Source organism: Natator depressus, chromosome 6 (genome assembly GCF_965152275.1).
Source record: "Natator depressus isolate rNatDep1 chromosome 6, rNatDep2.hap1, whole genome shotgun sequence".
Lineage (NCBI taxonomy): Eukaryota > Metazoa > Chordata > Testudines > Cheloniidae > Natator > Natator depressus.
Genome location: NC_134239.1, coordinates 3015773 through 3028584, shown reverse-complemented (window position 1 = coordinate 3028584; position 12812 = coordinate 3015773). Strand labels below are relative to the sequence as shown.

The 12812-nt window shown below is 66.7% G+C and overlaps 1 protein-coding gene across 1 annotated transcript; it reads right to left on the bottom strand.

Moving 5' to 3' along the window:
• Positions 1-211: 211 nt before the first annotated feature.
• On the bottom strand, positions 212-12092 carry FBXL19 (F-box and leucine rich repeat protein 19). Its single transcript, XM_074954229.1, has 12 exons — positions 12036-12092; positions 8585-8789; positions 7652-7795; positions 6489-6575; positions 5627-5827; positions 5195-5227; positions 4614-4754; positions 3647-4359; positions 1657-1820; positions 1344-1505; positions 1020-1238; positions 212-489 (listed from the first exon to the last, which is right to left on the bottom strand). The coding sequence occupies exons 2-12, from the start codon at positions 8756-8758 to the stop codon at positions 290-292; spliced, it is 2238 nt and encodes a 745-aa protein (XP_074810330.1). The 5' UTR covers positions 8759-8789; positions 12036-12092; the 3' UTR covers positions 212-289.
• Between the last annotated feature and the right edge of the window lie 720 nt (positions 12093-12812).

Genomic DNA, 12812 nt, shown 5'->3' with positions numbered 1-12812 from the left:
ACCAGTACACCCCCCCCCCCGTCCTGGCTTCCATCCCCCCCCGGGGGCAGTACCAACTCCAATCAGCCCCCCCTGCCACCTTATCAAGCAGAGAGAGGACTGAACGGCGCCCCCCCCAGACAGCCCCAAATGGGATCCCCTCCCAAATCAGCAGTGGGGGCGGGGGGAATGGGTTTCCCCCTTGCTCCCCCCAGCCCTGGAAGGCCCCCGGCCCCCCCAGGATTCAGTGCATGGCTTTAGTAAAAGGTCTCTCTTCAAGTCTCTGGCGCAGCCTGGCCCCGCCCGGCTATTAGCTGTCCTTGAGCAGCAATTTCTCCTCGGGGCAGCGGAAGGGCGGCCCGGCAGGCGGCGGGGCCGGGGGCCCCGAGTCCTCGCAGAAGCGGGCGCAGCCCTCGGGGGTGATGTGGCGGCAGGAGCGCAGATCGACGCGGGAGAGGCGCGGGCAGCGTCGGAAGAGAGGCAGACACTGGTCCGTCAGGCGGTTACACCCTGCGCGGCAGAGGGGCGGGCAGTGAGACGGGGGGGGGTTTCCCCTCTAGGGGGTGCCGGCTCCCTTCCGGTCGCAGGGCACGGAACTGGCTGGCTCAGGGGGGCGGGGAGTGAGACACGGGGCCTCTCCCCTCGAGAGGGTGCTGGATCCAATTCAATCCATAATAGTAGGTGTGTCTGTCAGGCAGGGCTCGGGGGGCCCAGGGCTGGGCTAGCAGGGGCTGCGGGTCGGGAGTGAGGGGCACCGGCAGAGCTGGGTTGGGGGGCCCAGGGCTGGGCTACCAGGGGACTGCAGGTCAGGGGAGAGGGGCACCGGCGGAGCTGTGGGGGGGCAGGGCTGGGGTAGCAGGGGCTGCGGGTCGGGGGAGAGGGGCACCGGCAGAGCTATGGGGGGGCAGGGCTGGGCTAGCAGGGGGCTGCGGGTCGGGGGAGAGGGGCACCGGCGGAGCTGTGGGGGGGCAGGGCTGGGCTAACAGGGGCTGCGGGTCAGGGGAGAGGGGCACCGGCGGCGCTGGGGGGCAGGGGCTCACCGGAGAGGTTGATCTCGGCGAGGCTGTCGCGGAGGGGGGAGTTAGCAGCGGTCAGCAGGTTGACGGACTGGTCACCCACGTGGTTGCAGTGGCTCAGGTCCAGCTTGGCGAGCTGGGGCGTGTGGCGGACGACGAGGCGCAGCGAGGCGTCCGTGATGTCCAGCCCCGACAGACGCAGCTCGGAGACGTTCTGCAGCCGGCCCCGGCTCTCGGTCTGACCTGGGGGAGCAGGGACAGGTCGGCTCCCTGCAGCACAGCGCCCCCAGGTGCTGCATTGGGGAACAGCGCCCCCGCGGAGCCCCTACGGCACCCCGTAGCACCCACCTGGCTTGCTGTCTGTAGGGGGCAGCAGCAGCTCACGGAGGTGCGAGTCCTTGACGTCCTCGATCCAGCGCAGGTCGAGCAGCCGCAGCGAGGGGAAGCTGGCGGTGCTCAGCGCTGAGACGGAGCACCACGAGCAGCCCGTCAGGACCAGCTCCCGCAAGCCTGCAGGGGGCAGCAGAGAGACGCCGAGTCATGGAGAGAACCCAGGCATCCCGGCTCCCATTTCCCCAGGCTCTAACCCACCAGGCCCCACGCCCCTCCCGGAGCTAGGAAAAGAACTCAGGAGTCCTGGCTCCCAGCAGCCCCCCCCTACCCTGTAGCCGGTTGATAAGCCACATGAGCTGCTTCTTGGAGATGTTGGTCCAGCTGAGGTCAAGGCTGCCCGGCTGCCGGCGGATGATGCCGCTCAGCATAGACGGGGTGATCGATTTCCGGCGGCTCAGGTCGATGCGGGTCCACAGGCGCTTATCACAGCACCTGGGGGAGGCGGGGGTGGAGAAAATTAGACAGCACCACTACTACAGTCAGTACGGTAGCCGCACCAGCATCCCACCTCTGCCCTAAAACGATCAACAGGGTAAAAGTTCCCGCCATCACCCCGTCTAACACAGCTTCCACCCAGAGCACTCACACAATCAATACGGTAACAGCACCAGCCGCCGCCTCGTCTAATACAATCAATACGGTAACAGCACCCGCCAGCCGCCGCCACCTCTGAATACGGTAAAATTGTATTAATTCGGTAACAGAAATAGCACCAGCCACCGCCTCTTCTAATACAATCAATACGGTAAAGATATCAGCTTCTCCCCAATATGCTGGTATATAATGCCCTACTTGATTTGCGATACTGCCGGCCCCACATCATTCGGCTTCCACCTAATTCTGCCGGCCCGGAGCCCTGGCTGTAGGCCCCCCGGGGGCTCCCTCTCTCAGCCCCCCACGTTAATGACTAGACTGTAGGTGCAGCAAGGTGTCGGATCATCCACCACCACCGCCAATCAGGCGGCATCCCAGAATACTTGTTCCAGCTCTTCTCCGGCTTCTCCAATTCCCGCCATTAATAAGGGTCCGTTAGTGCTTTGCCGGGACTGGCCACGTCTCGGCCGCAAGCATTTGACAAGCATCCCAGGACTCAAGCAGGGCCCCACTTATACAGTCAATATGGTGAGGGCACCAGGCCTCACCGTCTCTAATACAATCAATACGGTAAAGGCACTGGTTTCCCAGCCAGTATGCTAATACAGTCAATACGGTACAGTAACCCGGCCCCGCCCTTCTTCCCGGGCAGCAAAGCGCGACCCGGCAGCTCCCCCGTGTGGCCACAGAGACCATTGCAGCCTCTGCAGCCTGCAGCGCCCCATGGGACCCACAGGCCCCCCCCCCCAGCACCTACTGCCCCACGTCTCTCCCGTGGGATCCCCTCTTCCCACCCCATGGGACCCGCAGCCCCCCCCGGCCCCCCAGGGACCCACAGCCCCCCCCCCTACTGCCCCACATCTCACCCATGGGACCCGCAGCCCTACCTCCACCCTCCAGGGACCCACTGTCTCCTGGCACCTACTTGACCCCCTCCTTTCACTCCATGGGACTCACAGCCCCTCCCCCGGCACCTACTGCCCCACGTCTCGCCCATGGGACCCGTAGCCCCATCCCTGCCGTCCAGAGACCCACAGCCCCCAGAGACCTATCACTCCACACCTTGCCCATGGGACCCCTTCCTCCCGCCACATTGGACCCACAGCCCCCCAACCCGCCCTCCAAGGACCTGCTGCCGCACGGGACTTCTACACCCTGTGCCCAGGGACCCCCACAGCCCCACACTCCTCCCCCTCCCCCCAGTGACACTCTCCTTCCCCACTCATCCCCCACAGGCTGCAAACCCAGCCGTCGTTTCAGTCCCTGACAGCCCCACGGCAAGACCCCAGTCAGGGCTCAGGAAACCGACCTGCAGAGTGACAAAGCGGCCCCTCTAACACAGCGCCCCCTAGTGCCGCCCTCGGGCACCAAGGCCAGCCCTGGCTACCAGGGGAGAGCGCCCCCTGCTATGCCCCACACACACGCCCCACCACAACACAGCGCCCCTTATTGGCGGACTTGGGACCTGCATCTTGCCCAACGCCCCCTAGCGGTGCATGCAGTTCCTACAGCTTGCCAGCCTCCACCCTGCAACCCCAGGGCCCCCTAGTGGCACACTGTGGTACTTCAACACCCTGCTCAGCGCCCCTTGACGGCGCCCGGGGGGAATGCAGGTCCTCAGCGCCCCCTAGCGCCACGGCGCCCGCCCGCCCGCCTGCGCTTACCATCGGCTCCAGGTCCGACACACCCGCATGCAGACGCAGAGCTCGCGGTAGCTGAGGTGCTGGAAGACGGCCAGCCAGACGTCACGCTGCATGACGTGGTCCGAGCCGCTGTCCAGGGGCAGCGAGTCCGGCTCGGGGCTGTCGGGGGGCGGGCGCACCACGTGCCGCTCCAACTGCAGCAGGGGCTTGGGGGGCGAGGGCACCAGGGGCCACTGGAGGAACTGAGTCCGGGTCACCATGTGCAGGCCCGTCTGCCCGGCCGGCCGGCCTCCCTTGCGGCCCCCGGCCTGCTGCTTGGCTCGCTCGCTCCCCCTGCTGGCGGCCCGGTGGTGGTTCTCCTTCTCCTGACAGTTCGCCCGCGGCCCCTTGGGCTGCTTGCCATTGCGGGCCGCCTCCGAGCCCCCGTTGCGGCCTTCCTCCTCCTCCTCATCGTCCTCCTCGTCCTCCTCGCTGGCGCTGAAGCCGAGGGCGGCCAGGCGCTGGGCCCGGGAGGCAGGCGAGGTGGCCCGGCTGGAGCCCCCGCCCCCGCTGGAGCCCTCCGAGCCCCGCGAGTCCGTGTCCGAGTCCGAGTCGGAGCTGGAGCTGGAGCTGCTGCTGTTCTTGACGCGCTCCAACATCTGGCACATCTGCTTGAAGCGCTCCAGCTTCTCCCTCTGGTGAGACTTGTCCGACTGCGCAGAAGGCTCCAGCGGTCCCTGAGGTGCCTTGGTTTTCTAGGGGGGGCGGAAAGGGGGTTATGGAAAATGGGCCCTGCCCCGCCAGGGGGCACTGGCTCGGATCCGGCCCCAGGGCAGGGGTGGGGAATGGACATGGGGCCTTTCCCCTCTCGGGAGCTCCGGCTCCCGTCCGACTCCAGGGCAGGGGACTGGCTGGCGCAGTGGGGTGGGGAATGGGACTCGGGGACTCTCCCCGCCAGGGGGCGCCGGCTCCGATCCAGCCGCTGTGGGGGGCTCCGCTCTGCTCTCACCTCCAGGTCGCTGGGGCCAATCTGGCTCAGGTGGATGGTCGAGTGGGAGATGGACCCTTTCACCTCCAAGTCGCCGCTCCCCACGCGGCCCCAGCTCGGCAGCGGCTGCAGCTTGTTCCCATCCGACGGCTGCTCGGAGGCCTGCAGGGGCACCGAGCGGGGCAGGTCTCAGCGGGGAAGCCAGCGGCAGCAGGTCGCGGCCACCAGGCTGTGCCCCACGGGGGAGGCCCACGGGACACCCCCAGCGCTGGGCAGCCCCCAGCCCCCCACCCCCGATCCCAACAAGCGCCCAATGAGCCCGCCACTGATTAGCCCCGACCAGGCGACGCCAGGGCTAATCGGCAGATATGTAAATATCAGGGAGAGAAAAAGGGAATCCTGGCCCCAGGGAAGGGGCGGGACCCAGGGCCTTCCCCCTCTAGGGGCGCTGGGTCTGATCCAGCCCCAGGCCGGGGGACTGGCTGGCTAAGTGAGGGGAGGAGAGCCGGGGAATGGGATCCGGGGCCTTTCCCCTCTGGGGGGGCAGGTCTCCCCTCTTCCCGGGCACGGAACTGGGCAGCTGGAAGATCAGAGCCACTCACCTTCTTCAAGTGTTTTTCCCGCCCGCCTTTCAACTGCAAAAGACAGTCAGACAAAGACACAGTTAAACAGAGCCCGGACACCTGGGTTCTACCCTGGCTCTGGGAGGAGAGTGGGGTCTAGCGGTTGGGGGGGGGCAGCTGCAGCTGGGACTCCTGGGTTCTATCCCCAGCTCTGGGAGAGAAGTGGGGTCTAGTAATTAGAGCAGGAAGCATCTGGAGCCAGGACTCCTGGGTTCTATCCCAGCTCTGGGAGGGCAGCTGTGTCTGGTGGGTTAGAGCAGGGGAGGCTGACAGCCAGGACTCCTGGGTTCTGTCCCGGCTCTGGGAGGGGAGTGGGGTCTAGTGGTTAGAGCGGGGGGGGGGGAGGTGTGCACGGCTGGAGCCAGGACTCCTGGGTTCTATCCCCGGCTCCGAGAGGGGGGGGTCTCTGACCTTCTTCTTGGGCCCCGTGTCGGGGGGCGGCAGCTCCTTCTCCTTCTTGCGCTTGTGGGCGCTGGCGGGGGGCTCCTCCGCAGGGGGCGGGGCCGGCAACAGCTTCTTCTTGTGCTGGGCCACCTCGTCCGTCAGCTTCCACCGTACCCCGTCCTCGCCGTTGTCCGACCGGCGCTTCCCTGTCCCGTCGCCACCCGAGTCCTGGGGGCGAGAACAGGTGGGTGCCCCTCCCCCAGCACGGCCCCTCCCCCCACATGCCCCACCTCACCCCCAGGAGCCCTGTCCCTCTGCGTTCCCCCGCGTGAACAGCCCCACCTTGTGGGCAGCCCCCCCAGACAGTCCCTGCCCCACACCACAGCTACCCCCAGATCCCTGTCCCTACCCCCTTCCTCCCCTCCCGCAAAACTGCCCTTCCAGGTGTCCTGCCCCACCCAGACACCCCGTGACCCCTCCCCCCCCCCCGGGTCATCTCAAGTCCCCCCCGCGCAGGAAGGATCCTATATTGGGGTCGGGAGCCCCGCATATTCCAACCTAACCCCCCTCAACCTCCAGTGCCCCCCCACCCCACTGACACTCAGAGCAGATGGCCCTTTGCTGTGGAAGCAGCGCCACCTGGTGGTCAAACAGCAACAGTGGCCTGGGACCTCCCCCCCCCCTCCGGGGGAAAGGCCCTGGGTCCAATTCCCAGCTGCCGAAGCCAGACAGCCCCCTTTGCTGGGGCTGATCCAGCGCCCCCTAGAGGGGAAAGGCCCCATCTCCAGCCCCTGAGGCACATCCAGAGCCCCCTAGAGGGGAAAGGCCCCAGGGACCCATCTCCAGGCCCTTAGCCAGCCAGACCCCTGGGGGCCGGGTGGCTACATACCTTGTTGGATTTCCCTTCTCGTTTGCATTTGGGGCACTCCCAGCAGTTGGGAATCTCATTGTTAATCACAGCTTCCGCCGTCCCCATCTGGGTAGATGGACAAACAGACATTCAGCCAGCCATCCCGGCCTCGACCCAGCCCCATCGCCGTCGAGGGGGGTTACAGACGCCCTCCCCCACCACGTCAACAGCAGGGAGGGTTCTCCCCACTTCCACGTTGGGGAAACTGAGGCACAGAGCCACGCAGTGACTTGTCCAAGGTCACACAGGGAGTCTGGGGCAGAACTGGGCACAGAACCCAGGAGTCCTGGCTCCCAGCCCCCCCCCCCCCCGCTCTAACCCCTAGACCCCACTCCCCTGCCAGAGCTGGGGAGAGAACCCAGAAGTCCAGGCTCCCAGCCCCCGCTGCTCTCACCACTAGGCTAGCGGTTCTCAACCTGGGGTAGGTGTACCCCTAGGGGTACGGAGAGGTCTACCAGGAGTACATCAACTCATTTAGGTCTTTACCTAGTTTTACAAGAGGCTACATAAAAAGCACTTGTTTATTCTGCTCTGTATGCTACACGCTGAAATGCCAGTACAATATTTATATTCCAGTTGATTTACTTCATAATTACAAGAGAAAAAAGGAGAAAGTCAGCAATTTGTCAGTTCCAGTGTGCTGTGACACGCGTTGTATCTTTACGTCCGATTGTGTACGTCAGCCGTTTTTAAGTGAGGTGAAACTTGGGGGTAGGGAAGACATATCAGATTCCTGAAAGGGGTACAGTCTCCAGGAAAGGTTGAGAGCCACTGATCTAGACCCCACTTTCCTCTCAGACCCGGGGATAGAACCCAGGAGTCCTGGTTGCCACCAGACCCCACTCCCCTCCCAGAGCTGGGGATAGAACCCAGGAGTCCTGGCTCCCAGCCCCCTCCTGCTCTAACCACTAGACCCCACTCCCCTCCCAGAGCCAGGCACAGAACCCAGGAGTCCTGGCTCCCATTCTCCCCCCCCCGCTCTAACCACTAGGCCCCACTCCCCTCCCAGAGCTGGCACAGAACCCAGGAGTCCTGGCTCCCAGCCCCTTCCACAGGTGAGGCTGGCCCGGGTGGGGAGCGCTGGGCTGGGCCCCATGGGTGGGGGCAGGCCAGGTTCACCTCTTCCCAGGCGCGGCACTCACCTTGAGGCAGGCGGGATGGACGATCTCGTTGCAGATGGAGCACTCCATGAGCGACAGGTTGAATTTCTCCTCCTCCCCCTCCACCGTGTCCTCCTTCCCGGCCTCGCCGCAGAGCAGGCACACAGCCGTGTGAGGCAGGACTGGCTGCGGGCGGCAAGGAGAGGCGCCGGGGCCAGCTGAGCTGCCGGCCCTGCCACCAGGGGGCCCCCGAGAGAGAGATCAGGGGATCCCCTGCCCTGCGTGGAGATACGGCCCCCTCTGGGGCGGGCCACGGAGGCTGGTTATTCTGGGACCCCCTGGCTCTGTGATACAGCCACCGCTGGGGCGGGCCGCGGAGGCTGGTGATCCGGGGACCCCCTGGCACTGTGATGCGGCCCCCTCTGGGGCGGGCTGCAGAGGCTGATGATCCGGGGATCCCCTGGCACTGTGATGTGGCCCCCTCTGTGGTGGGCTGCAGAGGCTGGTTATTCTGGGACCCCCTGGCACTATGATGCGGCCCCCTCTGGGGCAGGCTGCGGAGGCTGGTTATTCTGGGACCCCGTGGCACTGTGATGCAGCCCCCTCTGGGGCGGGCCGCGGAGGCTGGTGATCCGAGGACCCCCTGGCACTATGATGCAGCCACCTCTGGGGCGGGCTGCAGAGGCTGGTTATTCTGGGACCCCCTGGCACTGTGATGCGGCCCCCTCTGGGGCAGCCGCGGAAGCTGGTGATCCGAGGACCCCCTGGCACTATGATGCGGCCCCCTCTGGGGCAGGCTGCAGAGGCTGGTGATCCGAGGACCCCCTGGCACTATGATGCAGCCACCTCTGGGGCGGGCTGCAGAGGCTGGTTATTCTGGGACCCCCTGGCACTGTGATGCGGCCCCCTCTGGGGCAGCCGCGGAAGCTGGTGATCCGGGGGCCCCTGGCCTGCCCCGCTGCACCCCCAGCTCACCGCTGTGCATTGCCTCATCAGGCAGGACTGCTTCATGCGCCCCGGGCCCCCGAACTTCTTCATGTCCTTGCAGAAGTGGCACTCGCCGCACTCCGTCCGCTGGCAGGCTTTGCACTTACGGCAGCGCGTCCGGCGCCGGCGAGATCCAGCCCCCGCCCCTTTGCTGGACGACATTGGCTACCTCCCGCTTCAGCTACTCTGCAGGCTGCGGGGCAAGGAGATGCCGGGAGTTAGAGGGGAGCTTTGGGGGGGAGCCGCGGGGACCTCAGAACTCCCCTAAAGCAGAGCCAATCACCCCCTAACTGAGCACCCAGGGAGGGGAAACTGAGGAACAAAGCCGTGCACAATGTCCCACAGTAAGTGATGGAGTAGAACCCAGGAGTCCTGGCCCCCAGACCCGCTGCTCTAGCCACTAGACCCCACTCCCCTCCCAGAGCTAGGGAGGGAACCCAGGAGTCCTGGTCCCGAGCCCCGCTGCTCTAGCCACTAGACCCCACTCCCCTCCCAGAGCTGGGGAGGGAACCCAGGAGTCCTGGCCCCCAGCCCCGCTGCTCTAGCCACTAGACCCCAACCCTCCCAGAGCTGTGATTGAACCCAGGAGTCCTGAGGCTAGCCATGCTGTCCAGGATGACGCCCAACCGGAGGAGCGAGGGGATGGGACAGCAGCCGCCCCAGAGGAGCCAGAGGATGGAACCCAGGCGTCCGGCTCAGCTCAGGCCAGGGGGCTGTGGAGCGTGACTCACGTTGGATACACAAAGCTGGGGCCACCAGGGCCCCTCACCCACAGCTGGCATCAGATCTCCCCTCCCAGGGACCAGGCAGAGGAACCAAGAGGGCATGGCCAGCCACAGGACTCCTGGGTTTTCTCCCCAGCTCTGGGACGGGAGTGGGGGCTAGTGGTTAGAGTAGAGGGGGCTGGGAGCCAGGACTCCTGGGTTCTCTCCCCAGCTTTGGGAGGGGAGTGAGGTCTCGCCCCTCCTAGTCTAACCACTAGACCCTACTCCCCTCCCATAACATCCCAGTCTGTGAAAGGCGAAGGGCTTGGAGCTCACAGTGTCTCCCCTGGCCAAACAACTCTACAGTTAAATGCTCCAGCTTGAACCCCTAAGATTCAGCTGCCTCTGGGGTGGGGCAGCTGGGGAAAAGCCGCACAGCGACACTACAGGATCCCTCTGTCACCCAGGCTCAGACCAACAGGCCCACCTAACCCAGTCTCCCGTCCCCCCAGCTCTGGATCTGACAGTCACACCTTTAATGGGCCGGTATTTGACACCCAAGCATAGCATCAAGGAGTTCCACAGGTCACCACAACAAGCCAGGGCCCCTACCCAATACCCCCTATGGACTCGGCGAAGGCCTGGCCCTCGCATGCCACACAACGCGAGGCTGTGCCTGCCGGAGTCTGCAGAGAGCCTGAGACAAGAGCTCTGAGGAGAGACGGGTGTCGACTCTGAAACCTAGTGACAGCAGATGAGCCACCAGCATTATTAACTGTTCCACTGCTGTCCCAGACCAAAGACAATTTCAGGGAGGCCTTGTGAGGGGCACATGCGCATTACGGTTGTGCCACAAGGGGACCGAGGTCAGGGCCCCCATTGTGCCAGGCACTGCGCAGACCCCGACCAAGATCAGGGCCCCCTCTCCGTGCCGGGTGCTGCACAGACCCACCGTGAGAAACACACCCTGCCCCCAGCAACTTACAGTCTAACCTGACATGGGGAGGGGGGATAATCCTGCCTTGATCACAGATGGGGAAACTGAGACCCAGAAAAATTCAGGAACTTGCCCGGGAACACAGAGGGGGGTCTCGGCAGAGCCAGGACAGAATCCAGGAGTCCTGGCTCCCAGCCCCCCCATCTCTAACCCACTAGATCTTTCCCCGCTCCCAGAGACAGGGAGAGAACCCCGGAGTCCGGGCTCCCGGCCCTCCTGCCCTAACCACTGGCCCCCTGGTGGAAAGCAGCTACTGAAATCAAGAGCTCCTGGGCAGAGAGACGAGAGCAGGATACCCCAGCTACTACGCGCCCCTCGGCCTCCCACAGGCCCCACAACTCCTCCCCCCACTGTCAGCTTCCCTCCACAGCCCCAACCCCGCCCCCCCTTCTGCTGTGATCAGCAACGAAAATATCATAAGGGAATCGGTATCAGCAGAGCAGCGGTGGGGGGAGCCCAGGGCTGCGCTGGCAGGGGGCTGCGGGTCGGGAGTGAGGGGCACCAGCAGAGCCGGGGGGGCAGGGCTGGGAGGGGCAGGGGGCTGTGGGTCGGGGCTGGGGGGACAGGGAGGGTGCTGCGGGTCGGGGCTGGGGGGGCAGGGAGGGGGCTGCGGGTCGGGGCTGGGACTGGCAGGGCTGGGGGGGGCAGGCAGGGGCTGGAGGGGCTGCGGGTCGGGGCTGGGGGGCACTGATAGGGCTGGGGGGCAGGGCTGGGGCGGCTGGGAGAGCTGGGGGGCAGGCAGGGGGCTGGGGGTCGGGGCTGGGGGGCACTGGCTGGGCTCGGGGGGGCTGCGGGTGGGGGGGCTGGGGGGCAGGGCTGGGGGGCTGGGAGAGCTGGGGGGGCAGGCAGGGGGCTGGGGGTCGGGGGTCACTGGCTGGGCTCGGGGGGCTGCGGGTCGGGGGGGCTGGGGGGCACTGGCAGCGCTGGGGGGGGCCACCGGCAGCGTCTGCCCCCCCCACCTACCTGGCCCGGCATGCTGCGGCCGGGCCCGCCCCTGGCGCGGCGCCGGGGGCGGGGGCGGGGGTCGGGGCCGCCCCCCAGGCCCCGGGCCGGGGCGAGACACGAGCCCGGTTCCGCCGGACACAGCCCAGGGGTCCCGCCGGCTATTGCGTCCCCGGGAAACCGCGCGGGGAAACTTTGGTTCCTGGGTCGCCCCCCCCCCGGCCGCCCGCCCCCCGGTATCGCCCAGCGACGCCCCCCCCCGCTCTAGCAGCCAGCGCCCCGATCTGCCCCCCCCAGAAAAAACCCCGCAACCCGCAGGAGAGGGGCGCGAATAAACCCCGCAGCAACAAAGGGGACGGGCGGAGGGGGGAGCGGGCTCCCCCTGCCCCCTCGTGCTTGGCCATCTCGGGGGGGGGTCGCCCCGAAACGGCCCCAGCCCCCCCCGCGCTCCGGCTCCCCCCGCGAGTCGGGCTCCGCTGCCGGCCGGGCCTGGCGGGGGGGGGCAGCTCCCGGAGCCCCCCTGCCGCCCCCCCATCGCTGCACCGCGCAGCCCCCGGGGGCGCCCCCCCGAAAGCCGGCCGGGCCCGGGGGGGGGGGACAGCGGCGGGGGGGGGGCCGGGCCCGGGGGAAAGCGGCGCGATCTCCGCGGAGGCAAAAGAAACTTACCCGGAATCCCGGCTGGCCTGGCCCCTTCGCAGGCACCGACCCACCCATCCCTGGGGTGGCTCTGCGCTGGGGGGGGGGGGTCCCCCCCAGATCCCCCGCAAAGGAGGAGCGGGGGGGGGGAGACACTTACCTGCTGGGTAGCCATGGGGCTGCGTGGGATCCGGCGTGGGTCACAGGCTCTTCCATGGGGGGGGTGGGGGGGGGAGAAACTGCAACCAACCCAGACTTTTGTTTCCTTCGTCCCTACGGCGTGGGGGTGGGAGGCTGGGGGGGGGGGCGGCTCGGAGGCGGCCTCTGAGGAGCAATGTGGGGCACCCCCCCCCCGCAGGCGCGCTCGCCTCAACCTGACCCCCCCCTTCCCACAGCCGGACAGCCCCCCCCCTTTACCCTTCACCGCTTTCTTGTCCTTGGAGGAGGAAGGGGAGCCGATTGCACGAGCACCCCTCTCCCCCGACCCTGTCTCCTTCCCCCTAGGGGGGCACCCCCAAGTCCTCAGCACCTCCTGGGCTTTTTTGGGGGGCGGGGGAAGGGATCTGAGCTGCCCAACCCCTCCCCAAGAGGGACCAGGTCCCCGCCCTCCTCCTTCTAACCCCCCCAATAGGAATCAGGGTGTCCTCCCCCCTTTTCAACCCACCCCAACTACGGCTCAGCCCCCCCCTCTTTCCGAGCCGCCCCCCAATAAGAATCAGGGCCCCCACTTTGCAACCACTCCCCCCAATAGGGAGCAGGTCCCCTGCTCTTTCCAAGCCCCCTCCCCGACTTAGGGAGCAGCCCCCTACTTTGCAGGGCCCCCCCAATAGGGCTCAGACTCGCCCCCTGCTGCTCAAGCTGCTGCCCCCCACCAATAAGGGGGTTCGCCTCCCTCTTTTAGGGGGGCCTTTGCCCCTTCCTAGCCTGCCTCCACCCA

Coding starts and splice junctions, on each gene's coding strand:
- FBXL19 (XM_074954229.1), bottom strand. CDS start 8,758: ATGTCGTCCAGCAAAGGGGCGGGGGCTGGATCTCGCCGGCGCCGGACG. Junction 7,796..8,584: donor TGATGAGGCAATGCACAGCG/GTGAGCTGGGGG, acceptor TGCCGCCCGCAG/CCAGTCCTGCCTCACACGGC. Junction 5,828..6,488: donor GAGAAGGGAAATCCAACAAG/GTATGTAGCCAC, acceptor TCTCGCCCCCAG/GACTCGGGTGGCGACGGGAC.